This window comes from Colletotrichum higginsianum (assembly GCF_001672515.1).
Source record: "Colletotrichum higginsianum IMI 349063 chromosome 7 map unlocalized unitig_7, whole genome shotgun sequence".
Lineage (NCBI taxonomy): Eukaryota > Fungi > Ascomycota > Sordariomycetes > Glomerellales > Glomerellaceae > Colletotrichum > Colletotrichum higginsianum.
The window spans coordinates 2,974,051-2,999,885 of NW_017263917.1; the positions used below are offsets into that span (position 1 = coordinate 2,974,051).

General features: G+C 51.8%; 9 protein-coding genes across 9 annotated transcripts; 7 read left to right on the forward strand and 2 right to left on the reverse strand.

Moving 5' to 3' along the window:
- Nucleotides 1-215: 215 nt before the first annotated feature.
- CH63R_10602 (uncharacterized protein) lies at nucleotides 216-1,683 on the forward strand (the record flags this gene model as incomplete). The annotated part of the gene is made up of 3 exons (XM_018305576.1): nucleotides 216-1,337; nucleotides 1,381-1,444; nucleotides 1,478-1,683. The coding sequence occupies 3 exons, from the start codon at nucleotides 216-218 to the stop codon at nucleotides 1,681-1,683; spliced, it is 1,392 nt and encodes a 463-aa protein (XP_018155000.1).
- Nucleotides 1,684-1,765: 82 nt separating this feature from the next.
- On the reverse strand, nucleotides 1,766-2,726 carry CH63R_10603 (uncharacterized protein; the record flags this gene model as incomplete). Its single annotated transcript, XM_018305577.1, has 2 exons — nucleotides 1,766-2,423; nucleotides 2,470-2,726. 2 exons carry the CDS (start codon nucleotides 2,724-2,726, stop codon nucleotides 1,766-1,768), a joined length of 915 nt encoding a protein of 304 aa, XP_018155001.1.
- Nucleotides 2,727-3,797: 1,071 nt separating this feature from the next.
- Nucleotides 3,798-4,921, forward strand: CH63R_10604 (uncharacterized protein; the record flags this gene model as incomplete). Its single annotated transcript, XM_018305578.1, has 3 exons — nucleotides 3,798-3,878; nucleotides 3,926-4,235; nucleotides 4,287-4,921. 3 exons carry the CDS (start codon nucleotides 3,798-3,800, stop codon nucleotides 4,919-4,921), a joined length of 1,026 nt encoding a protein of 341 aa, XP_018155002.1.
- Nucleotides 4,922-7,233: 2,312 nt separating this feature from the next.
- CH63R_10605 (Mitochondrial chaperone bcs1) lies at nucleotides 7,234-8,369 on the forward strand (the record flags this gene model as incomplete). The annotated part of the gene is made up of 2 exons (XM_018305579.1): nucleotides 7,234-8,277; nucleotides 8,343-8,369. 2 exons carry the CDS (start codon nucleotides 7,234-7,236, stop codon nucleotides 8,367-8,369), a joined length of 1,071 nt encoding a protein of 356 aa, XP_018155003.1.
- Nucleotides 8,370-9,360: 991 nt separating this feature from the next.
- Nucleotides 9,361-11,743, forward strand: CH63R_10606 (Glycosyl transferase; the record flags this gene model as incomplete). Its single annotated transcript, XM_018305580.1, has 2 exons — nucleotides 9,361-11,709; nucleotides 11,735-11,743. The coding sequence occupies 2 exons, from the start codon at nucleotides 9,361-9,363 to the stop codon at nucleotides 11,741-11,743; spliced, it is 2,358 nt and encodes a 785-aa protein (XP_018155004.1).
- A 1,832-nt stretch (nucleotides 11,744-13,575) lies between these two features.
- Nucleotides 13,576-14,634, forward strand: CH63R_10607 (Aurora kinase 2 splicing; the record flags this gene model as incomplete). The annotated part of the gene is made up of 1 exon (XM_018305581.1): nucleotides 13,576-14,634. The coding sequence occupies one exon, from the start codon at nucleotides 13,576-13,578 to the stop codon at nucleotides 14,632-14,634; it is 1,059 nt and encodes a 352-aa protein (XP_018155005.1).
- Nucleotides 14,635-16,874: 2,240 nt separating this feature from the next.
- CH63R_10608 (Wac domain-containing protein) lies at nucleotides 16,875-17,879 on the forward strand (the record flags this gene model as incomplete). Its single annotated transcript, XM_018305582.1, has 1 exon — nucleotides 16,875-17,879. The coding sequence occupies one exon, from the start codon at nucleotides 16,875-16,877 to the stop codon at nucleotides 17,877-17,879; it is 1,005 nt and encodes a 334-aa protein (XP_018155006.1).
- Nucleotides 17,880-21,164: 3,285 nt separating this feature from the next.
- Nucleotides 21,165-22,407, forward strand: CH63R_10609 (Mus38-like protein; the record flags this gene model as incomplete). The annotated part of the gene is made up of 2 exons (XM_018305583.1): nucleotides 21,165-21,742; nucleotides 21,795-22,407. 2 exons carry the CDS (start codon nucleotides 21,165-21,167, stop codon nucleotides 22,405-22,407), a joined length of 1,191 nt encoding a protein of 396 aa, XP_018155007.1.
- A 336-nt stretch (nucleotides 22,408-22,743) lies between these two features.
- CH63R_10610 (uncharacterized protein) lies at nucleotides 22,744-23,539 on the reverse strand (the record flags this gene model as incomplete). Its single annotated transcript, XM_018305584.1, has 2 exons — nucleotides 22,744-23,401; nucleotides 23,454-23,539. 2 exons carry the CDS (start codon nucleotides 23,537-23,539, stop codon nucleotides 22,744-22,746), a joined length of 744 nt encoding a protein of 247 aa, XP_018155008.1.
- Nucleotides 23,540-25,835: the final 2,296 nt, after the last annotated feature.

The window sequence follows — 25,835 nt, forward strand, 5'->3', positions numbered from 1 at the left end:
TCTTCGTCAAGTCCGTAATGGCTTACGATTATCAGGTGGGCAAATCTGTGGGATATCAATGGAACGTGCCGCTACTGGCCAATCCCTCTGATTCCTCAAAGACCTCACCCCCTCGACGGCGCACCGCCTCTCTCCCCGATATCAACCATCCTATCCCTTTCTTTAAGAAACCGCGACTTGGTGGCTTACACACACACTGGACCGGACCAAGAGACATGGACCGCCGGCCACTGCACGATCAGATGGCCGACGAGGCCTACTGCAAACAAGTGCTCGCGGGGTTGCAGGAGAGGTTGGCGCGGAACAAGTCATTTCTCAACACCCACGGCGAAGAAGCCGACAAACTAGTCTACAACATCCTCCAAAAAGCCCAGCAACCTCAAACGGATGAGAGTTGTGGCGAGGTTGACGCCCTTTTCTGTACCGCATGCGAAGCGACAAGCCGAGTTGAGTCGGGATCATCGGACGTTCCAATTTTTACAGAAAGCCAGCAGCAATTTCGATGGAATGGTAGAGACCGTCCAATTGAGGAGCTGTTCCGCCGTATGGAAGATTTTGACCGATCTGTCTCAGTGCAGGTCCCCTCTCGCAGCTCCTCACTCAGTTCATTTGAAAGCCAGAAACTCAGTCAGGTCAGAAACCGGTTTCTAAAGAAGCTAGAAACCAATGACCCTTGGAACATTCTGGACCTGCGCAGTCCGCTCCCTCCCTCCATTTTGCCTACCTTCTTGACTGGGGAAAACTGCCAACTGCTCCCTCGCGTTCGAGACATGGTGCTCACTGGGAGTCGTGCGGAGAGGGCAGTTGCGTCAGGGGAACAATGGAATGAGTGGAGAGACGTTCTTGAATGGGCGCTTTTATCAGAAGGGGGCCACAACACAGCACCACACATTGACAGCCATGGTCTTGCAACGTGGATCACCTCCCAAGAAGGACACTTCGGCTTCGGTTGGATGTCACGCCCGACCGTTCAAGAACAGACTGACTGGATGGTTAACCCTCAAGGTTACACCGGTGGCCGGTGGCGATATGTCATTCTCAGGCCCGGCCAGACGGTCTTCTTTAATTCAGGCACAATCCACTTTGTCTTCCGGGTACGTGGAGAGCAAACCTTAGCCCTCGGAGGTCACATCCTCCAATGGTCCAACATTGAACGGTGGCTACAAGTTGTCATCGCCCAGGTGCAAAATCCAAAGATCACCAACGAAGACATGGCCCGTAGCGTACCTACATACGTTCAGGTAGTGGCAAGACTGGTTGCAGCCCGGGTGAAGAGTGGTAGAGTAGATGAGCTCGGAGGCGACAAAGCGGTTACAAGATTCTTTGCTTCTGTTAAGGTAAGAGTATCCTAGTAGTTATAGCCTAATCTAATGAGATTAGGAGTTCGAAACGATATATCAGCGAAAGTCGCGGGTGCCTAGTCGATACGCCGGGAATGAGGTTGGTATGTAGCATCCTCCTTGAACACTTTTGGCAGGGGATATGCCCGGCCGCGGCCATCGGAGAGACGTATGCTCGCAGGAAGGGCTTTCCATGGAGTATATTACTCATCCACTCATTAGAATCCCTTTCCTAGACTCCTACCAATACAATCGCAACCCCAATACCTATCGCTACGCGTCTGCCCGCGACAACATCCAAGCACAATTTTTATCAAATAAGATACGACAGACAACTCAATAATTGCCATTTCAAACGTCTCATTTATCACCAGATCTACCAATAGGCGTTATTTGCCAGCCACTAACTAACCCCCTTCATCGACTCACGGCAGAAGTTTGACGACAATACATTGATCATCATTATCTTCCTGTTGAGTTCCACCCTTATACATTGTGGCAAACCGTGCACTGAGTCCATCATCTGCGCGTATGTCGAGTGTTGATTCCGAGGCCGGACTGGATTCATCTGTATATGGCGATTGGTATTGGCCTGAAACGCAGCTTTGCTGGCCAGCTTGCAGTTCAAAAAGCGAGACGCCGCTTCTCCGAAGTGGGAAGCAGAGGTCCATTTGGCATTCCGCTTCAGTTGTATAGACTGTATCGATTTGACTTGACATGCTGAAAGTGTCGTTGCTATAATCGGGAGCTGGCTGGACTGCTTCTGTCTTCCATTCGACGGGTGATCTCGTGCATGCCTGAGAAAGCACAGGAGCCAAAGTCGGATCGTCTGGTTGGAAAATGACGATCAAATCGTCTTTCGTGATATGATTGATATCGATTGAATAGGTGGTGGGCGAGCCGTAGCTGGCGATAAGAGTTTGAGTAGCTTTGCCGACCGCCCGGCCAGACGGACCCATCCGCACGACCACCTCGCCGGGAGAACGAGAAAAGGAGGCAGCTGCTGTACACCGAGATCCTTCAGGAGACGGGAACCAAGCCAGCTGAGCAAAGGCCTGCCACGGAGACGTGAATTTCACTTGTCTGTTTCTCATTAGGTCGACACTCAGAGTTAAGAGGGCGCTCTTACAATTTCCAACAATCAGTTTTGACCTTCCAAATATAGTTACATACGGGATGGGCAGAACGGCGAATGATTTCTGCCCGAACACTAGTCATTTTCGGCTGCATCAGATACACAGAAACCTGACCGGTTCCACCTATTATGCCGTCCTGGGTGATATACAGAACTTCCGGTTCTTCGCCTTCCGTCGTCACAAGAGCTTCATGAGGTTGTCGTACGGCCACTCGGGCAGTCCTGTAGAGCAGGAGGGCAGGTGAGTCCATTGCAAAGAGAAGTTGTAAAGATGGATAGCGAAAGGCAAAACAAGGAGTCTCTGCGGAACCTTTGCTCTCGACACATACGACTTCGGATGTGAGAGGACACATAAACTTTATAGACCTGTTGATAGATTGTGGCCGGTCCAAATACAGAACCCTGACTGACTTAGCATCAACACCATCTACTTTATCACGACGAATGCAAGCGGAATTTGCCTGATTTGCCGGTGCACATTTTCATGCCCTTGCCAGGTGCACAAGCCCGCGCCCAGGAGGTACGAGATCCTTCAAGGTGCACACTTTTGTGCACCTGAGGTGCTTGGCCAGGTGCTTGGCAAGATTCATGGACTCGTGCACTTGAAGTGGGTACCTCGAGGCAACCACGCATACAGACACCCTTGACTCCTCCAGCCCACTTCCACTGCAGCCTTTTTTAGCTATGTGTGTGTACAACACCAACGCTATTGCTGCTGTTCAGTACCCGCGATAGATAAGTTTGTGTCTACAGTTACGACTCGCTCGTAGAAGAGACAATGGACCTACGGAACGAGAGCGATCGCGATCACAACTCCTCGCCTGAGAATGAGGCATCTCCGACTGACAAAATCCCTATGGCTTCGTCCCGTAGGATAGAAACATGACCGCTTACCCAATCGACAATTGGAGACGCTGATCAGGGACCCCCTCGCTGGCTGACAAGGTCCGTGGACCCCTGTCCTTGAAGTGGTTCTTTGAAGCCTCGTGTTGATAGGATGCTTGGATGACGAGGGTAATATGACTGTGGGCGGATCGTACCTATCCTTTAGCGATCATTCCGGAGAACCTCAGAACCTGCGGGATGAGTGCGCAGGGATCTTGTCGATGTATTGATCTGTGTGCTGCACCAGGCTGTACACAGTGTGTTTTAATACGAGAGCTTCAAGTGACAAAATCTCATTCTGGGGTTCGCCGGTGTTGAATATCCATATATCACGTGAGATCTTATCTCCGAAAGATATCGCTGCAGGTGAGGGGAAGTCCAGCCAATCTCTTGACTCCGGCAAACTTCCCCCTTTGCCTACATCCCAATTTTCAATTATGGATTCAATCCAATGCCATGTCTGTTCGTTGCCGTTTCCAACGCAGCAGCAGCTTCAACAGCATATCTGGCACTACCAGGTAAGAATTGGAATCGGCAGCTTGGACTTTCTAATCATTCAATTTAGACCGAAATTGCGACACTGCTTGCGAAGTTGCATGAACTCTTTGCCCACCAAAGCACAGAGCTCGACACTATCAAGTCGTCAGACACCCGCGCTCCCCTGCTCCCGATTGTCAACACGAATAATCTCGAATCCGACATTGATACCTTGCCTCCGTTGCCGATGATACAGACGGCAGATGAAGCAGAATCCCCTCAGCATCGAGGAGCAACCGACGAGAGTAACCCATCGGACCCCCAGAAGGCATTCGCCTGTCCGGAATGCGAAGCTATTTTCGCAAGGAAGCAAGATCTCGAACGGCACTACACAATTCGTAAAGACTCAATTACTACGTCTTGGTCAGCAACTTACTCATCGTGACTAGATTATCGATGCAAGGAATTCTGCCAGTTCTGTTCGAACACCTTCACTAGTGCACGCAAGTACATAACGCATAAGTGCGTAAAGGGCGGACTTCCCAATCAGCGGACATACACGAAAAGGAGATGCAACGTGTTGCGCACCGAGGCCAAGCGGGATCTATACGCTAAGAAAAACAACACAAATTGTGTGGCTAAGACAGCAAGCCAGATCAAGCGGCGACCAAGCATGGTTTTAGATATTGGAAATGGGGATGACACCCGATGTGGGCAGCCTATACTATCATCAGACATCGAAGGACTTGTGGAAGAAGGAAACCATGGCCCCTCTCGACAAACCAGCGACATCGCGTTTGACCCCGATGACTCGGCTTTCGTCCCCGCCGTTGATTCGCAGTTGTCCCGCTCCCCACAACTTCATCCACCCCTTTTCTTGCCATTTGGAATCAGTTGGCAGAGTCAATTACCGGAATTCCCTATGCCCTTATGGTCCACGGTCTCTTTAGGCGCAGAGTCAACGTCGTTACCATCACGCCACGGTCCGCGCTCTGGCCTTGAATCGATGTCGGGCCAACAGTTTCTCGACGCGTCGATGGCGCCGGCGGAGACGCAGTATGAGCTATCGTTCGATTGCTTGTAATACTATCCAACTTTGGGTATGCCGTCTTGATTGGGGGTTACACTTTCCATCCTGTATGCAATCGTGAAGCCGGCTTTCCTCTCGAAAGCGAATCGTACATCCGAGATCAAGCTGCTCCAGGTTATGAGACCGACAGAAGTATGGGACATATCACACTTACATGCCACCCTTTTCCAAATCACGCGGTACGGCTTTAATGCTATGCTTCTCCAAGGACGCGCCGGGTACTTCGAACAGACCGTTTGAGGCTAGAACGGCTTTCAGAGGACCTTTGTGTGATCCCTCATGTAATTCCAATTTCGTGCCCGCACTCCACATTGAAAGGACCAGGCGATGTGATTGATTCGGTTGTGGCCAGAAGCAGAAGACCTGACGGGGTTCCGGACCAAAGGTATGACAACTGTGCGGGTTGGGCGGCTCGAGAAACCCTTCAAGTATCTGTCGTATTGTCTAGGGAAAGTTAGATATGAATGACTACTGGTGCCTATCTACTTACAGAGTTTCCATGAACCGTGTCTTTGAAAAATTTCCAGCTCTCGAGATTGGTGGAGAGACCAAGGTCATCCACTTCTTGGACCAACTTCCCGATGTTTTCGTCTTCTAAGCAGAAAACTCCACATTCCTTGAAGAGCTCAAATGGTTCAATATCGGGTTTTTTTGTTGTCATTGCTGTGATAGTTTGTCGCGGACGCTATATGAAGGATAGGGGTGCTTCGGAAACTGTTTGCGCAATACGATGTTTAGAGATAATTTGGAGATCGGGCTGATGGCCATGACGCATGGTAGCCCAACGGTTCCCGCGAAAAGGTTGTTCCGAACACCTGGGTCTACTCAATGCAATTATCCGAGCTTAACTGGAGTCACATGCAAGTATGAGTTCGCCACCTCGTATGCTATATATTTGAGTCAGCCCACTGACGCAGTTGTCTAATTTGGAGACTTGCTGCCCCTCTTCAACCAGGTTTCTTGCCCTTACGGTGAGTCTTATCATATTGTTCTGTGTACAGCACTAACACCACAGCAGTTTCAAGCAAATTTTCCACAAAACGTCGTCATGCCTGGATGCCAGTACTGTACGGAAGGTGTAACTCCTGAAGGCTGGATTTGCACGAGGTGCAAAGGTCAGCAGACCATCCCGGAAACTACCGTACCGAGTTCGACCTCATCACCAAACCCCCAAAGTAATGGTGAAAAGAACGAAACGCGCCAAAGATCTTACAAGAGGCAGCAGATGTGAATTATCAGGAGATTGTGTATGTCGTAATTATAGGGCCGGACCTACCTCAATTCAAACGGTGTTGGTATAAACCACACATATGAGGATCCGTTATGCAACATGTACCAATCCAAGCTAGCCGGAAGGGCTGCAGATCAGCCATCTCCGAGCAGACTGTTTTATTGTGTATAATACTCCCGCCGTTGGGGCCAATATGATATCCTTCAAGCTGATGAAACTTATGGCTCAGGTAGCAGAACTAAGCTCAAATGCAAATGTTCAGGTACGGGACTTTCTCCAGCACTCGAGTGCAAGGTGCGTGAGGCAATTTGGTGTATGGTGCACGCTTTGAGGCACTTTGGCGCATGGTGCACACTTTGAGGCACTTTGGTGCATGGTGCACGGTGCAGGCTTCGAGGCACTTGGGTTTGGCCCCGTCTTGCTTGCATTGGCAGGCAGCGCAGATTGCATTGCACGCTTACACAGTGGGGTGGAGAGCGGGGGGGTTAGGGACAAGGGATATCGCCAAAAGCTGCAAAGCCTAGCTGTGGGGAGAGGGAAGAGTTGCGAGCAGTTGGCAGTATGGCTTCCATCCGTGGCCTCTGCATCAATGATGGGTAGCCATAAAGCCTATAAAACTTATGTTGTGCCCCCTCCTTCCACAAGCTTTACCTTTCTAAACATGCCCGGCCTGTGTCTCTGCTGTGTGAATGTCCGAAATCAGTCGATAAATCGAATTCAAATCATCACAACTGGCAGCTTTGGTCACTGTCAGAAATAGTTCACAGGCCATTCTTTCCATCTTCATCATGGATCATCCTAGTTCTCCCCAAGTATCCATTTTAGACATCTTCTTCCCCGGCTTCACCGGCGTCACGGCGGTGCTACATCAGCTTCTCAATGGAAATCTGGACAGCTATGCTGGCTTTTTATGCATCTGCGGGATGCTGGTAGTCTGTGGCAGGTACATATGCCGAAACGTGGGAGGCTTCGTGTCCACTTACTTCAGTCAGCAACCCCTCTAAGTCATGTGGTGTGGTTCTAACATCTCCAAGCTTCGAGAATAGAAGTTCACGATCCAGATGAGGCGCACAACATGCTTGAATCATGGGTCTCTGCCCAGGCGTTCGCCAAAGACGCCCCTTCCTCGCTTGCTAGTGTTGATAGCAGGAGAGGAAAAGCCCTCGCCCATTTCAAATCCGACATCGCGGCTAAGAAACCCCTTCGTTTCACACCTTGGGGAGAACGACTGTCTTTCTGGTACAAGGGGTGTCTTCTCACTTTGAAGTACACGGAAAACGAATCCGCCTTGTTCCCGCGCAAGACGATGACGGTCTCCTGTATCGGCCGTTCTTCAAAGATCCTTCGTCAGCTTATGGACGAATGTCGACTCCAATACTTGAGACTTTCCGAGGACAAAACTTCCATCTTCGAGCATCGCAATAACGGCTGGAAAAGGACCATTACTCGAGACATCAGACCGATCGATACCGTGGTCATGAACGAGGAGCTGAAGGAGATGCTTCTTGCGGACATTCGCTCATTCCTCGACCCGAAAGCGCAAGTCTGGTACGCTAACCGAGGAATACCCTACCGGCGAGGGTACCTCTTATATGGTTGCCCTGGAACTGGAAAGTCGAGCCTCAGTATGTCCATCGCCGGCTGTTTGGGGCTGGACATCTACGTACTTAGTCTTGCCGGCATCAACGACGTGCAACTTAGTGCCTTGTTCACCGAGCTTCCTCAGCGTTGTGTCGTCTTACTTGAAGACGTCGACGCAGTCGGAACGACACGATCCCGGGAGGCCGACACTGATGAGTCCGACTCTCGATCAGAGGCATCAAGAGGTTCATCCAAGACGCCCGGGACTCTTTCGTTGTCTGGACTCTTAAATGTCCTCGACGGCGTGGCTTCGCAGGAGGGGCGTGTTCTCATCATGACGACAAACCACATAGAGCATCTAGATGATGCTCTGATACGACCTGGCCGCGTCGACAAGAAAATCGAGTTCCAACTTGCCGATTCCGATGTGATCTCAAAGCTGTTCCGTACTGTATTTGAACAGTCAGAAGAGGAGCTGCCTGATGTGGAGCAGCGAGCCAAGAACAACCAGGAAGTTCAGCGGTTGGCGATTGAGTTTGTAGGCGTGGTACCCGAGTTGGAATTCAGTCCAGCTGACATCCTTTCTTTCCTCCTCGCAAACAGGGGCTCTCCCTCGGGCGCTTTGAGTAATGCGGAGAGATGGGTTTCCCAAACCAAAGGGAAAGTAGGGCTGAGACGAAATACCTCTTGGATTCACAGTGATTGAGTTCGGGGCGTGCTGCATATACACTTCTTAGTGCTTTTGGATTTCCAATTACTGTCACTTCTTATTATGTATATCTGTTGGTTTGCAGGAATCGGTGCTGCCGAATCGGCAGATCGGCGTTAAGGGAGGATTTCGGGGTTAAGGGAAGGGTGCCCCACTATGGGCCACCCACTTCACCGGCCCATTGCAGGGCACCCTTGTTGGTTATCCCTCCTTCCTTGATAGCCAGTCACCAATCCAAAAGTGAGGTTATCACCAAATCATCGATATATCGATCCGCCTTGTGCCAACACTGATCAGTGGTTGATCATAACCACAGAGAAGCTAGGCTAGAAAGAAGAGAATTTCGGCGGCCCATCGAGAGCCCCCGAGATTGCTACAACAACCTTATCCGTCGTTCAGTCGACCGTTGAGGTTGCCTTGAAGAGACTCGCCTTCCGCCGTTCAGTCGACCGTTGGCGATACCTTCAAGTGCGTCAGATCACGCTGCCAGTCGACCTTGCGAAGCTCAGGCCTTCGCTCGACAGGCATTTCACAATACGAATTTTTCCCCTTCATCTCACCCGAAAACTCGTCACGCGGACCATTACGACCATTATCGTATGGGCCGGCGGACCGTCACGATCATCACAAAACCTATATAACGCGCCCTTCGCGTCCTCCATTACCCTCTTTCTCTTTTCCTCTTTACCCGACTCGCAGGGCTTGACGCCGACAACGAGACGCTCAAACGCAAGTACGAGGTCGAGCTGGAGGATCACGGTCTTCGAGACGCGAAAAAAAAAAAAAAAAAAAAAAAAAAAAAAAAAAAAACAACAACAACAACGTAACCAGACTCTCGCGAAGATCATCATCACCATCACATCTTTCACCCTATCCTTCATCCCTTCGTCACCCGTCTAATCTTTCATCACAATGGTCAACCCATCAGACCCTTCACAAAAACAACCGCTGGTTGCGATGGGATCGACAACCCCCAATCTCCTTCCAATCCCTTCAGCCTTCACACGCTTCATCGACCACGCGACGTGGGGCGACGTCGACGAGGTCTTCACAGGCCAGTCAGAGCCGAAGAAAATAGGCTCATACATCGCCTACGCTATCGCCCAGTGGGATCATGACAAGTTGATCAGCCGAGACCTCTGGCGTCACTTCGTCAGAGACTTCAACGGATGGACCGTCGATGTGTTCAGCGCTGCCGGGAATGTCATGAGGGAGATCCTGAGAGATACCCTCCGCGAGCGAGGGGTATACGTGGCCAAGAACCGAGAGAGCATTGCCACCAACCTCTCCGAATGTCTCGAACACCAAGGTTATCACGAGTGGTCACGCGAGGAAGTAGAGGAGGTGGCCAGAGACGCCTCGAAGTTCAGGATCGCCATCCAAGATGACGACTTCTTCCGCGACATCACAGGAGCCGACGTTATCTTCGCAAAAGTGCCGCAGTCACAAGAGGATCGCCGAGACACCATGGCTCGAGTCCGAGAACACCGGCAGGAGGCCATTGACAACGCAAAGGCCATGGAAGAGTTGCTTGGCGACACCGCCGATCGACTGCGACGTCCAGCACCAGTCCCATCAGGGCGTGAGACATCTCCAATCTCATTCACGAAACACCCCAACGTAGATACTCGACCTCGACGGTCAGCAAGATTCTCATTCATGGACCCCAATGATGACGAGTACATCCTCAGCGGCGACGAAGATGACCACGGCGGTCCCCTCGCCCGAGGCGACACTCAACACCGAAGAAACTCCCCGCGCCCGCCACTGCCTCCGCCGACGGGCTTCACTCATCTCCGCAGCAACGAAGAGGACCGTATACAGTCGAGACAGTTGGGGGATCTCGCACGCATCTTGAATACAGACAAGATGAAGTACGGTGGGGAGATGTATGATGTCTTTGACATGAAGGTTGCCGTCTTTCTTGATGCCTGCTCGAAGGTTGATATCAAGCCGCAACACTACGCCCTCGCCTTCTCGTTAATGCTTCGCGACAAGGCTGCCGATTTCTATTATCGACGCATCTGCAAGCCCGGTGTCAAGGATTTCACTGTCATGACGAACATGGTCCGTAACCACTTCGAGACACCCCAGATGAAGCAGTCATATATCTCCGAATGGCGAGATACCACCTTCGTCAACGTCAGCGAGAGGAACCCAGACAAGTCGAAGACGGAGGTCCTGGAGATCCTCATCGAGCGACTTGAAGTCATCCAGAGGGCACTCCCCGACAGCATGCAGAATGAGGAGGCCATGAAGATGCAGCTCCTCAATGCCTGCGCTGGGATCGAGGAGTGCAATCTCTGTCTTTATAACCCAGCCCCTACACTCGAAGGAGTCTGCTCACAGCTTCGGTCATCGATCGCGACCGCAATGCGTGTTGTCCCTCATCGACAGTACCCATCTGGAGGGAACAACCAATACGTCACGGATCGACAATACCGCGGCTCCGGCAGAGATAACCGCTTCGGAAGAAGAGCACCTTCACAAGGCAACACGTCTTCGGACAACAGTCGTGACAGAGGTCCTCCGACCGACAAGAAGTGTTACGTCTGTCGCCAGCATGGATGTTACTCCACGCGTCACACTGCAGACGAACGACGTGAAGCCTACGCGAAGTTCAAGAGCAACAAACACGTGAAGGAACCGTCGAAAAAGACATACACGTCCTTCCTCGCCAGCTACGAAGGGTGTGACTACAACAGCTCCAGTGACGAAGATATCCGTCACCACCTTGAGGTTACCCCTGCTGCCAGCCTCGGCGACGAGTCGGACCTCGAAGAGGGCGGCTATGACAATACCTTCATGGTCAGCACGGCCTTCTTCGGCGAAAAGAGCTTCGACGGAGGAGCCCTTACATCATACCTTGCCGATCGGTCCGTTCGTCATCGACTGACGAAGACCGACGAATACCGTGAGAAGCCGAAGGGCGAGGCAACGACCTTCACACTCGACCGATACTCATCGGAGGTATTCCAGGGCATCCTTCCGGATACCGGCGCCGCCAACTTCTCCACAGCAGGTCAACACCAAGTGACAGCCCTTCAACGCACACATCGTGACGTGACGATCGATACGTCACAAGTCGGAGAAGCGAAGATCCGATTCGGCAGTGGTGATCCCGTCCTTTCGATCGGGACAGTCACGGTCCGTACCTCCTTCGGCCCGATCGACTTCCACGTCGTACCCGCGGATACCCCGTTTCTCCTGTGCCTTCACGATATGGATCGCCTTCACATTCAATTCGACAACCTGGCCAACGTCATGCGCCAAGGGAAGCTCTCAGTACCTGTGATCCGCAAGTGGGGACATCCATGGATGCTTTTGGGACCTCCTGAGCATCCTATCGCGAATTGTCACCTGACGGACACTGAGCTTCGTCGACTACATCGTCGCTTCGGTCATCCTTCGGTCCAACGACTCCATAAAGTCCTTCACGAGGCTGGTCACAAGGTCGAAATGACTGCGATCGAGCACCTCACGAAGGTATGCCATCAATGCCAGATGAACGGCAGCGCGCCTCAGCGCTTCAGATTCACCATTCATGACGACTGTGCCTTCAACCACGAGATCTTCGTGGACGTCGTATACCTTGACGGCAATGTCCCCGTCCTTCACATCGTCGACCTGGCCACTGCGTTCAATGCCGGACGCTTCCTACCTGACATGACGGCGAAGTCCGCGTGGGAAGCTCTTCGAGCGGCATGGATCGACACCTACCAAGGGCCTCCGGATTGGATCGTCGCCGACGCAGGCCGTAACTTCGTGGCCACCGAGTTCCGCCAGGAAGCTGAAGCAATGGCCTGCGGCCTAAAGATCATTCCCGTCGAGGCACATCACAGCATCGGCAAGGTGGAGAGATACCACGCGATGCTGCGCAGGGCGTATAACGTCATTCGACGTGACTGCCCGGAGATGGCGAAGGAGTCAATCCTTCAGTCTGCGCTTAAGGCCATCAATGATACTGCAGGCCCGGACGGCGTGGTCCCGACCCTGCTGGTCTTCGGCGCCTACCCGCGACTCACTCATGACTCGCCCCCATCGCCAGACATCGTCCAACGTGCTGCCGCCGTCAGGAAAGCGAGCGAAGCCATCAAGAAGCTTCACGCGACCAGGAAGGTCAATGACGCGTTGGCCGCTCGCAACGGACCAGACACCTCGGCGCTGAAGGTGGCAGAGATCGGATCCCTCGTACGCGTGTGGCGTGAAAAAGGGGGATGGTCCGGTCCTTATCGCCTCCTCGCAGTCGATGGCGAGAACTGCACCGTTGATGCCAACGGCGCGAGAGTATTCCGATCGACGGTGGTGAAACCATACCACCCCGATCCAGACGATGCCATCACGGTCCCTGACGATCGCGGCGATGCGATCACGAACGAGGCGCCTGTCGCCAACAGGAACGACACCATGCAAGATACCATTGTTGTCGCGAATCCTGCTCCTTCGTTGCCTGCGCCGCCTTCACCCAGACGAACGAGGGGCCGACCGCGCAAGACGCCTTCCAACGGGGTGGTCCTAATCCAAGAGACCGACGTCGTCATGATCTTCATGTCCACGAAGGAAGAAGCCGATCGGGAGCTTGCCATCGAGCTTCGAGACAAGGGAATCATCACGACTCCTGGAGCTCCATTCGAGGAGTCCACGAAGAAGGAGGTGAAGGCCCTCATCGACAGAGGGGTCTTCGTGTTCATCGTCTTCGACCCTGTACGCCACAAGGGCGTGAGGATCTTCAAGTCACGAATCGTCAATGAGGTGAAGGACAAGACAACAGACACCCCATACGAGAAATCTCGACTCGTGATCCAAGGCTACGCGGACGATGGCAAAACCTCTATTCTCACCCAGTCGCCTACGATCCAGCGCGCAAGTCAACGACTCATCTTGGCCCTTGCCCCATCACTGCTCCTTCTGGAGGGCTTCAGACTGTGGCTTCGAGACATCACCCAGGCCTACACTCAGTCACAATCGAAGCTCAACCGAACGATCCTCGCGCGATTGCCATTGCAGATCCGGGATGAACACCCCGCTGGGACGATCATGGAGGTTGTGAAACCCCTATACGGGATCGCGGAGGCGGGCACCCACTGGTGGGCGACTTATAATCGCCACCACAAAGAAAACCTCGAGATGATCTCATCAACCTATGATCCTTGTCTCCTGCTTCCCTCTGATGACAACGCAGACTTCGGCATAGTCGGTATGCAGACCGATGATACCATCGGCCTCTCCGACAGCTTGTTCGATGCCAGAGAGGGCGATGAGCTCGCCAAGGCATCGTTCTCGGCGAAGCCCAAGACGTACTTGAGCGCTGACGAGAAGCTCCTGTTCAACGGAGGAATCGTCGCGATGGCCTCATCCGACAGCACTGTCATTACGCAGAGGCAGAAAGGCCAGGGGACGAAGCTACAGCTGATCGACGCGAAGTCGCCGACTGCTAAGCAAGATTACGTCCAGCAGCGGGCACGTGGTGCCTACATTGCCTCCATCTGCCAACCCGAGGCATGCTTCGACCTGTCGACAGCGGCCCAGCAGCAGGATCCGACCGATGAGGATATCAAGAACCTCAACCGAAGGATCGAGTGGCAGATGAAATCCCTCGATCGTGGCCTCACTTTCGTGCCCCTTGACCTGGCATCCGCAAAGCTCTTTGTGTTCGTGGATGGATCATTCGCTAACAATCGCGATATGACCTCACAGCTCGGCTTCATCATCATCCTCGGAAACGAAGAGCCGATCAACGGCCACGAGGATGCCTTCACCCTGACCGGCAACGTCGTTCACTACAGCTCAACGAAGTCCAAAAGAGTCACCAGAAGCGTGCTGGCCTCAGAGATCTATGGCATGGTGGCAGGCGTAGACATGGCCTATGCCATCTCATCCACACTGGCCATGATCACGAAGAAACTCAACCTCCCTCCTATACCCACAATCGCGTGTACAGACTCCTACTCACTGTACGAGTGCCTGGTCAAGCTGGGCACAACTCAGGAAAAGCGCCTGATGATCGACATCATGGCCCTTCGGCAGTCGTACGAGAGACGCGAGTTGTACGAAGTCCGATGGATCCATGGAGACGATAACCTGGCAGACGCCTTCACGAAGGCAACGCCCAACCAGGCCCTTGAGAACTTCATCACAACTTCATCAGCGCAGATACGAATGGAGGGATGGGTCGCCCGAGCCTGAGATCGACAAGCCGAGCAAGGCCCTCATGAAGATGAGAAGAGCCCACGAGGCTGCGAGAACCGAGATCCTCACCCGATCGTGAGAAGGGCCACCGAGGCTGCGCCCGCGAGGCAAAAGGGAGGATATACACGGGAACAAGGCAATGGATGGAGGAAGCAATCGACAGCTGTAATCCGTCAAACGAAGGGATACGCCTCCAACGCTTCGGCTGAGGAGAAACGCACCTGATCGTGACGTTGTGAGACTGCGTTGCTCCGCGGAACAAACGGGAGGAGGATCACATCACGTGGGGAGGCCACGTGACCTGTAAAAGTATAATACCTTTCATTTTATTGCGTTTTTGGAGGATTCGGCCGATCCCGCGAAAAACACGAAAAAGGCACTTTTTCGCCATAAGAAAAGTTGCCAGTGTTGGTTTGCAGGAATCGGTGCTGCCGAATCGGCAGATCGGCGTTAAGGGAGGATTTCGGGGTTAAGGGAAGGGTGCCCCACTATGGGCCACCCACTTCACCGGCCCATTGCAGGGCACCCTTGTTGGTTATCCCTCCTTCCTTGATAGCCAGTCACCAATCCAAAAGTGAGGTTATCACCAAATCATCGATATATCGATCCGCCTTGTGCCAACAATATCAATCCAGGAAACCTATCGATTTAGGTACTTAGATCAGCCCGACCGATCTTTCTTCGCCCTTGCTCTAACCACAGTCCTGACCTTGTGAAATACGAGTCACCACGATGACAAAGGTCCAGGTCTTTTTGGCCTAGAGGCGTTTCGTAGGTGTTGTCAAACCAGTAAGCGACGAACAACTAACGTCCAGCTTAGGAGGACAGCGTGGCCGGGAAATGTTTCAGATTGTGCGAGAACAGACGGCAGAATACACGATCAAACCCCGACATCTAAGGAAAAGCAGCTGAATGTTTGCCAAATCAGAACGATTTTGAGAAGGGTTTATGGAAGGGCAGAAAAGACCATCACGGAGATTTTGGACGACTGAAACCCTCGTATTCATCGTATACCTTGGGGGTGCATGTAGTAACCACTTGCATCTTCCTACTAGGAACTTTTCTTCGGCTTGCGCTTCTTTCTTGCTGAGTTTGTAGCAGGGAAGTTGCAAGCAGCTTCAATCACTATGTGCCAGCTCTTTGGAGAGCTGGATCCGGCGTCATATTACTCGAATGAATCCACTTCGCACGTCCTAACTCTTGCTGTGATGTTAGCTGAATTGGGAGAGCAGTTCGCAGGAGACAGTGGAAACGTCGCCTACCGGGCATCTTCAGGACTGTCCGGCCTGTGATGGAGTCAACCCAACCGCCGTGCTTACCATCAACATGGAGGGCAATGAAATGAATGTTCTCTGCGGCAAAAGAGATGACGGTGCTCCTGATCCTCATCGTCGCTTTGCGACATAATCCCCGTTCAAATTACGGCCATGGATGAGACACAAGACATGATGGACGCTGGCGGTTATTAAGGCATTCTGGTTCTGTATCAGAAATTCACAGCAGTTTTGGTAAACGGTTCCAAGACAAAGGCTCAGCACGTCTTGTTTTCGTCTAGCACGAGCAGCAGAATCTTTGTTCAGCTCTTACACAAAAGTATCATTGATATGGTTGAAACAGGACAGTAGAAGAACCACAGAATGAGTTGATAACGAGATAGAAACATATCCTTCAAAAGGGCAAGGCGAAATGACGTGACACTTTAGGCAGGCTGTCTTGTGTTCCGTGGTCGACGGACACTCCTCCGGACCATAGGGGACGAGGTATTAGGATAGCGCGCCACTGGGGTCAGTTACTTACCTACGATAGAGACCATCCTGCGCCTTGTTCCCCACGAACACCTTAGGAAGCTATTTTTCATACTGCAGCCAAGTCCTGCTTTTGGGGAATTGGGAATTGGGAATATGGGTGAGAACTGGAAGTGCTGCTGCTTGTGCTACCTTAGTCGCAGTGCGGGACGCAGCCTCCCTCACGTTGACAGCAGCGCGTCGGTCACAGACCCAATTGAGTAGTATCCACTTGATTAGCCCGTGCGCTTTCGCTGACTCATGGGGACAGTGCGCTTGGTCTGTCCAGGAGGTCCGTCTTCCGACTACGAGCCAATCAATGTCTAAGTTTGCCCCGCCAGTTATTGAGCGACGAGCCGCATAAGTACTGGCCTCCCCTCCCCCAACTGTTTTCCTAGACCCTCAGCGATCAACTTTGTCATAACCTGAAGACCGAGAATCCCCAATCACCACATGGTCGTTTCCACTACCACCGTCGTCATGACATCACCCTCTCCCCTCTCTTGGTCTCACGAGCAGCATCCTCAGCTACTCTCGCACGACGATTATATCGACTTGCGCAATATCCAGGACCACCAGCTGAAAGTCGAGTTCACATCCGTTCGATGTTCTATCGACCTTGTGCGGCAAGAACTCAAAAACGACATCGGTTTCGTCAAGGCTCAGACGCAGCGCCTCGAAGCCCAGAACCAGCGCCTCGAAGCCCAGATCCGTCAATCACATGCCTACATGCGGAATAACGCGTTGAAGAATCCAACTCTCCCCATCCGCCCTGTCGTTGTGTATCGCCCTGAACAAGGCATCCTCGAACCCGAACTCACACGATTTCCCCGAAACGCAAACGAGTTTTATTCCTTGAGGGACCCTCAAACGAATCGACACCGGTCGATGTTAGCTTATCTCGCTGCCTTCTACGATGTTCAACTTAGAACTGCAGACTATCCTTCAGAAGACGACAGTAGCGACGACGAAACATTTGACTGCCCGGATGTTATTGTGGAGAAGCTGGAGGACATCCTTGGCTTGAACGAAGATAAATTTGTCAAGTTTCGGGAAAGAGCACGCCAATTAGCAACGCAGACCCCCTCCAAACCTACCAAACGCTCGCAGGTTTTCCTCCCCGACGAGAAATCAAACTTTAGTCCACGCCGACAGAGACTTGAGGTGCGTCCGATCGGCGCCGAAGATGACAGGCTACACATTCACCATACCGGAGGCCGCCAAAGTCCCAAAAGCGCCTCTTCAGAAGGCTTGACCAATGCCCGTCTCGGATGGGGGCCCCGCTCAACCCCTTCCTCGCGACGACTCCGAATAAACTGTATTCAAGAGCCCGAGTCTGTGTCTGTCGCACATGGATCTCAACCCGAGACACCGAAGACTGAATCCGAGATACCCGAGCCTAAGGCGACAGTTAGCGAAAGCCAGACACATGCGTTCACGAGTCCGCGGGAACCATAGGCTCTTTCCACCGAAGCATGCCGATCGAATCATATCATAACACTCGGTTCGAATCCGGTCGCAGAAAAAACCCTGCCATAATTCGACTTCCCAATCCACGGGGTTTAGACCGGAGAAGTCAGACAATCAGCTCGAAGACCTGGCACCGTCGTAACATCTTCATGGCGACGATGCCAGCATGATTGAAGAGGACCTGCCCGACCATCGATCCATGGATATTCCCGTCCAGGCTTCAAGATCGCGCTAATTCCCGGTATACCGGTCCTGTTTCTCCGCACAACGGCCCAGGTATGAGTTGGGAACGCAGCTCTCTTGCTGCCTTCTAGTCACCACCACAATGCTACGGCATACCGGAAACCTCAGGCGCAATCCGGGTCTAGCTTCCTGTTACTGCAGCTTGCCTATTCCCTGCTTCATTTCAAGCTACTTAATTTACAGCACACCTTGATTTAGCAAGCCTGAGAACTGCCCTTTGCAGATACAAACTAGTGGCTTTAAACATTAAAGCGTTCTAAAGAACTTCCTTGTTTGCTTTGTTCCCTGTCAGACCTCGTGTGAAACACTAAAGAGTTCTTAGAGCTACTGTTCCCTGTCTCAGAAACCCAGCTCTGAAATATCTCTTGCGTCACCTTTTCAGTTTGACATAAGCCGCTTCAGATGCCACGCCCAGCTAACAATACCTATAGCGTGTATGCGGAACCCTCCAGGTCTGAAAGACTTGGAGTCCACCGGAAGAGCGATTGCAGGGCTATCTCTTCCGAGTCCAACATCCAAGACGGTTTGTATACTTGGCTTAGACGGTCGTGGTGGACACCTTTTGTGAACAGCCGTCGTGGACATTTCAAAGTTATCCCCTCTTGGAAGAATATCAGATTCAGAGACCTAGAAACGGACAAAGTATAGGTTCTATTGCCAGCGTATATGCTATGAATTGTCTACCTGATAATGACCTGTTAAGCGCTTGGCACCTTTAACGTCGATGTGCATCCCCATACTTTCAGGCGCCCGGTGATAGTAGACTTTTGCGCCTCTCTACAGCAATTTATCCGGGTCCAGACAGACAAGTAGACAAGGGTTTCCAAGCCGTATATCTCTCCGGAGCAAGGATGTGCGGAGGGCCCCCTGGTGGAGGAGCGGATTGGGTGGACCCCTGTTCGTCCGGGGTTGAGGCTGATTTGCAGCCAAAGCTAGGAATGAACCGGTGCCACAAGAACCATTCAATGATGAGATACGCTCAAGTACAGCGCGACCAAGACTCCGCTGAGAAATGGTTGCTTGTTCCAGCCTGTCGATCACTTAATTGGTTTGTTGGTGCTGGAAGGTCTGGACCATCTGTTTCATCGGACATGAGTGTCAGGCGCCGTGGCGACAAGAGACGACCATGTCGTTACGCATCGAACCGGAACGTGGACTTGGCAAAGGTGCCATCACATGTCACGTCCATGCACGAACCTCTCGTGTGACTGCTAGCCACGTAGCCTAAAATGTGACAACCCGTTAACACGGACGACCGGAAACCATTAAAATCCATGAGTGATTTGCCCATGCTCCCCGGTTCCTGCATGTACAGGATGACACAACCAAGGGTGTGGCTAGGCCCCTTGGCTAGTACTATGTGCCTGTACATCAAAAGGCCAATTGCAATGTAATCAACTTACAGGAGTGGGTATAACCCTCTTCAGCCATCGTTATCCAATCGGATGATCCGCAGGGCTGCACGAGCGATAAAAACAGGCAGCAGATCTTGCTTCATCTTGAGAGGTCCCTTGTCAGAAAAGGCGCCCTGCCATTTCGTTGACCCAGAGTGTCGGCGTTGAATGGGGCCATTCCGATAGCCATGCTTAAGCCAAAGAGCAGTTCAGCGGCTGCAACGGGCAGCTTTGTGCTATGGTTACGGGCCCGATCTTCCGCCCTAGCGTTGTGAGAAGCAGGCCACGGGCGCTTCCAGTTCCACGACGAATGAGATGACACAAGACACAAGAAACGGACTAAGAGACACTCGGCAGGAGCGAGCCAGGTCTACTTCGTTGGACGTGGAAAGAAACGCTGGCAGCCCACACCGCCTAGCTACTCAGTGTACACCTCCACAGGGATGTCAGACGTTAGTGCAGTGAATTGCCCCACTTAGAAGAGGAACTTAGCTAATAGTGAGGTTTACAGCAAAATGTAGGTATAAGATCTAGAGTAGGAAATCAGTTTCCTTACTAAGCTACAAGCACTTACGCTGAGCGGCTGCTAGTTGTGACTTGTAGCTTAGAATAGTGGAGTAATAACTAGTATCTATACTTATCATTAGTAGTATCTGCCTCCTTTTGAAGAGTATACTGACCTGTAGATCCCCCCCCTAATCTAGTTAGTAAGTATAAAGCTAACGTCTGGCATCCCTGTGGAGGTGTATGTAGTGTATCTTCCAACAGGACGGACAACGGAGCCGAAAGGTCGTATTATGCGGCTGCTGATCTGCTTGGCATGGCGCTATTGGCAAAGCACCTGTTGGCTCAAGCTTGGCTGTCGGAAGGGCCGCAAGCGGCGCAGGAAATGGACAGTTGCCCCTCGCGCCCCAGGCCGACACTCTGGTTGGCCAACTTACGCCATGGCGTGTTCCGGACAAGGAATGAGCCTGTAAAGATGAAGTGAAACCCCTTCCGGTTGGATACAATATTTTAAGCGGGTCTTGACAGCATTGACTTGTAACGACGGGTCTGGTACGCCCGCAAGCAGGGCGAAGTTGAAGACCCTTTGTGGCATTTGCTTGGTACTTTACAGCTGTGTTTCCACAGGCAGGTATCCGGACCGGAAATCCCTGCTTAGCCAACGAGCCCAGTTGAACCCATCGCACCAACGCTGATTGGGCGCCTTATGCATCTTTTTAGCCGATAACTTCGGCTTACCGAGAAAGAATAAGATGAGTGCAATGAAGGTAAGTATGTACCTGATGGCCAAGTTGTTTGACTTGAATCCATTTTTGTGTCTCGGCAATGACACACCATTGGATGACGTCATTTGAAGAATGAATTGACAGTCGAACCAGGCGTGGTAACAGGCCGCAGCAAGCTCTACCGCACGGGGCAGTGTGCCAATGTTTCTGGTGAATCAGGCAGAAACTCCAGACAGCAAGTTAGGATAAGAGTATGCACAGAATCCAGTTCGTCTACTGTCCTGTCTACAGGCTTAGCGAGGTAAGACGGGCCAAGACAAACTAGGTAAACAAAGGCCTTTCAACCATCCGCATATTTATAGTGTTAATCGAAGGGTTAGGCAGCGGTGCAGGTGCTCCCAAAGCTGATGCCATTTCGTTCATTTCATTGGGTGTGTGGTCCGTGCTTCCTTTTTTGCCAAAGCACCAGAACCCACATCACATCAATTCACCAAAGTGGATTGTCAACGCCAACGCTCTTCATCATTTCTCATCATCCCTCGCCGTACTTCAATTTCACCACCATGGCTACTTACTACAGTCTCGACAACGCAATCAGTGCGTTTTTTGAAACCAACACAACTGCAACAAGAGAACAATGCGATGCATTTACCCTCTCTCGCGCTGGTGGGCAGGTCAACCCAGTGCAGATACAGGGGACGTTCAGCTATACTGTCACGGCAGGGACTAACAAGTCCAAAATCTTCCAGTTTCGAATCCAGGACTCCAGCATCGATATGGAAATCATGAACCTGGCCAAGACAGTTCATCCAAAACTTGTTGCTGACTGCAAATATCACGGAACCATTGGCGAATCGCGGCCCATCCACATCTACGAGATGGACAACATTCCTGGAACCGCTTACATTATTGCGCGCAATCTCTCTGTTCCTCAGCCAACTGATGCTGTTTCCCGGCAGCGCAGCACCGTGACAGACCTCGCGAGGTGTGTTCAGATGTTCATTGCGCTAACACATCCAGGGCTAATGCGTGAATAGTTTCTTCGCGCAGTCATGGAACAATAGTCAACATTTGTCCCAAGACAATATAGACACTCTGCGGAGGGAGTTCAGCTCTAAGTTTGAACTTCTTACTCGATCACTTCCTCACCGTTTTGCGTCGAACCTGAGCAGAGTTCGACAAGTGCTCCCTTCGCTCTTCTCAGGGACACTTCCTTTCGTTCTCAGTCATGGCGACCTCTGCGAGATGAACCTCCTCGTAAACTCCAAAACCGGAAACATTACTGGGATTGTCGACTGGGCCGAAGCAGCAATCCTTCCATTCGGCTTTTCGCTGTGGGGGTTTGAGAATGTGCTAGGATATATGGATTCTGAGGGATGGCATTACTATGACAATCGCCGCGAACTTGAGGATCTCTTTTGGCAGACCTTTTTGGAGGAAGCCAGAAATGCCTCGGAGGTTGATTTGCAGTTCATCCGGGCTGCGAGGATGATTGGTCTGTTCTGCCGGTACGGCTTCATTGTAGAAGGAAAAGTTGTGAAAGGTGTGGTGGATCTGTCTGATGCTTCTTCCCTGGCGTATCTCGATGCATTCTGCACAATTGATGACTGGGCCCCTGGAGCGCAAGCAGGATCATTTGCGTTGGCGTAACCTTTGCGAACCATCTAGCTAGATGCCATGGCCGCTCTCGAGCCGGTATAGCGTTAACCCTGAAAAGACTAGCTTCACAATTGGACACAGCTTGAACAAAGTCATGGGACTCTGGAAGAACACGTGGAGGAAGATGGGTTGAGGCCGCGCATGAAGAGCTGAGGCGGGCTATCAACGAAGGTTTCAGGGGGGGGGGGGGGGGGGGGAAGTTGAGCAGCTGTACCGAACGGAGTTGGTCAAATTGAGTTATCCAAAGCTACATAGAGATGATCTGGTAGTGACAGTTGTTATTCCTGAAATCCTCTGAGATACGCCAAATGCGATCTTCCTGAAAACTCAATGAACAATATCCTCAGCCCGGAGAACATCCATGAGAATATCCTCCTTGCCAATCTTCCCATCAGTGAAAACCTGGTGGGTATTCCTGACAGTCTTGGCATGGCTTTGATTGCCCTTAAGCTCACTCATGCCTGGCCTGTTGACAGCGAATCCGGTAAAGCGGTAGGACGTCCATTTCTTGACATCTCTCGCGTCCAACATGACGGTGCTGTTGTCTTTGAGGATGAACTCGCACATCATCTCTGGAACTTCTTTGGCAAGGACTTCAAGTCCGAGGATCTTCGTCAAATTATTGACGCGTAGATACTCGACCAGCTCCTGGAAAAATGCGGGATCGACGCCATCCATATTGGTAGTCGGCCCATCACGATACTCGTAGGCCTGCATCTCGCCACTCTCAGTCAGTCTGAAGATATGGCCGTGGATCTCTGCGGACTTGAGATCCGTGATGGGAGTAGGTTTGGTCCAACACCCACGAACAGACGCGAGGGTAGTCCCGAGCATGACGTTGCCTTCGTCCAGCTGGAAGTGTCCATGAATGAGGTGCATTCCAAACATGTCCTGAACGTTGAAGCGCTTGAAGAGGTCGGCTAGCTTCTGGAGGTGAACCTGCTGTACCTCAGGCTGGTCCCCGTCGTCTGGGAGAAGGTTGTAACTGGTCCAGAACGATCAGCAAAAGGCTCTTACACCACATTTTCCAAACATACGCCAGGGATGACAGTTTCAAGTCCTCAATGGTGGGAGGAACGTGAAGACCGTTAATAACCACAGGGCTTGGAGTTGCGACTGTCATGATGGAGCCAGAATTTTGCTAGGGGGTTCTTGGCAACTAAGTAATGATAGATTGCTTCGAGAGAAATTGATGGAGTCCAGAAGAGATACGCGGTGCAATTGCTGCAAGAGGAGTGAGAAGTGAGAGGGATTACGCTGTTAAATATTGCAGAAGACTCGGTGGAAGATAAGCCACCACCCCATTAGCGACCAGATTAGGGAGAAAAAACAAAGCTACTCCCACGAGCAATATATGCTGCAGGTGCCTCCGAAAGGGGATTGCTGCCTGGATGTGAACTTTCCAGGATAACTGTTGCTGACAATCGTCATAACCGCCTCAAAATGGTTGGTTCTCCAGGAATTCACGCAAGCATCTACGCGGGCGCCTAATCCCGGCTTCATACCCCTTACCCTCCCCCATCTGACTGATCATAAGGATATGCAGTCTCACGCGGCTGCACTTAGGTCATTGCATTATCTTCGAAACAGTCCTAATCGAAGCTTGGTTTATGGAATAATAAGCGCTAGGCAAATGCATTCGCCCGGATTACTGCTTCAAGACGCGGCGGTAGAGACTCGGTTTGAATCCAAATCTCAACGATACCAGGCTCGGCCTTGCAGGTACCCCTCATGACGGGCTATAACCACAGAACCCGCAGAGTGTCCAAACAAGCAACTATATACGAGATGGACCAACTGACAGCCACCAAGGCGAACCAATCACCATGGTGGAACCGTCACTGGCTGCAAGTTGGCGTGCAGCACGCAAGTGACAGAACACTTTTCACATTATGGCTGCCGGAGCCGGCGACTTACGCAGGAAGCAGAACCCTGCTCAAGGGCGTGACTATCGTCAGTTCTGAATAATCTCACTTTGCTTATATAGACCACTGCTTCAGAGAGCTCTTCACATTCTACTCTTCTGTTCCCTGAGAATCAGTATTATCAATAGAATCACTGCTACTTCACCCTGCTGAAAGGCTCGATACTCGTGATCACCAGTATCACAACATCTGTGATACCAACAATCACAGTAGAAATGTTTCTCAATGTCGTGGTCTCTCAGTTCTTCGTCATCGAAGACCTCGGAGCAAGCGTCGAAATCGCAATACTGTCCGGGTTCGTCAGAGGTCGAATCTGCCCAGTGACCAAGGGCATGCATATGCTGTTCGACGGCCTTTCGACGGTTAAAGTAGCGGTCGCAACTTTCGCATTCGAAATCGGGAATCTGAAGGAACTTGGCGTCCACATGCTGATTGCGAGACGTCCACGTCGGCCATGTCTGCCAGCATGTGGCACAGAAAAAGGCTATCAGAGAAATCGGAGGAGACATCAATAAAAAAAATACTTTGAAACGACCGAAATAGCCGTGAAAGCGAGACCTTTTCTATGTCCACTCATTATGCTGATGACCTACCCGCGTGGGCAGTGGGGATGGCAGCTTTAGTTCGCCAAAAGTAATGTCTCCGCCGCCGCCTCGCGAGGTTGACGCGTCAGCGTCAAAGCATGTGTCGCATCCCGCTCGCCGTTGAGACATGACGCCCCTTTACCTCTGCGTTAATGATTGGTAATAATCGGCCTCGTGCAGCTGCATCATGCCATATTACAACAAAGACTTGATGATAGGCTCCGTGACGAAACAAAAAATCAACGATGGTAAAATGTACTGTAGAGTGTTGTCCGTTGGTCACCAGCGGGGTTGGCCGATTGCTGGGTTGAACGTTGCTGCACAGGGCCCTTCCCCGCTCCTTGAGTCTAGCCAGCACATCCCGATCTAGGTCGGTTCCCTGTAAGAAGGAAAGGTACAGACGGCCCATGAGGCGGACAGGTTGGCGGCTCTGCCCGATGCTAAAGATGTATGCGGCTCACTTCCAAAACCCGGCTTGCGAGAATCTCAAGTAGCATCTGGTTCATCAGGAACGCCTGTTACACTGGCTGCATTTACCAGACCTCAGGAGCAGCCTTCAATGATATGGATCCGCCGCACAGTCCCTTTCCATCGCAGGTGTCGACTGATTACACCCATCCCGGAGGGCCAGAAGAAACAGTCCAAGGACTTCATAATGACCTTGGTTCTTTCATACTGACAGACGATCAGCAAACAAAAGCCTTATCTAACCAGATTCGGGCGCCCTTTATTTTGCTTCATCTCATCTTTCATGCACACGCCCTAGGGTGTGTCGACTTCCGCGTATGCAGCAACAAATAGCGCCTTTCCACCCGATAGCTTTGCATCTTTTGCAGACCCCCTGATAGAGTACTCAACCAGGAATAGACTGAGACAGGGCTCTTACACCTCAGGTTGGCGTGCCTCGCCC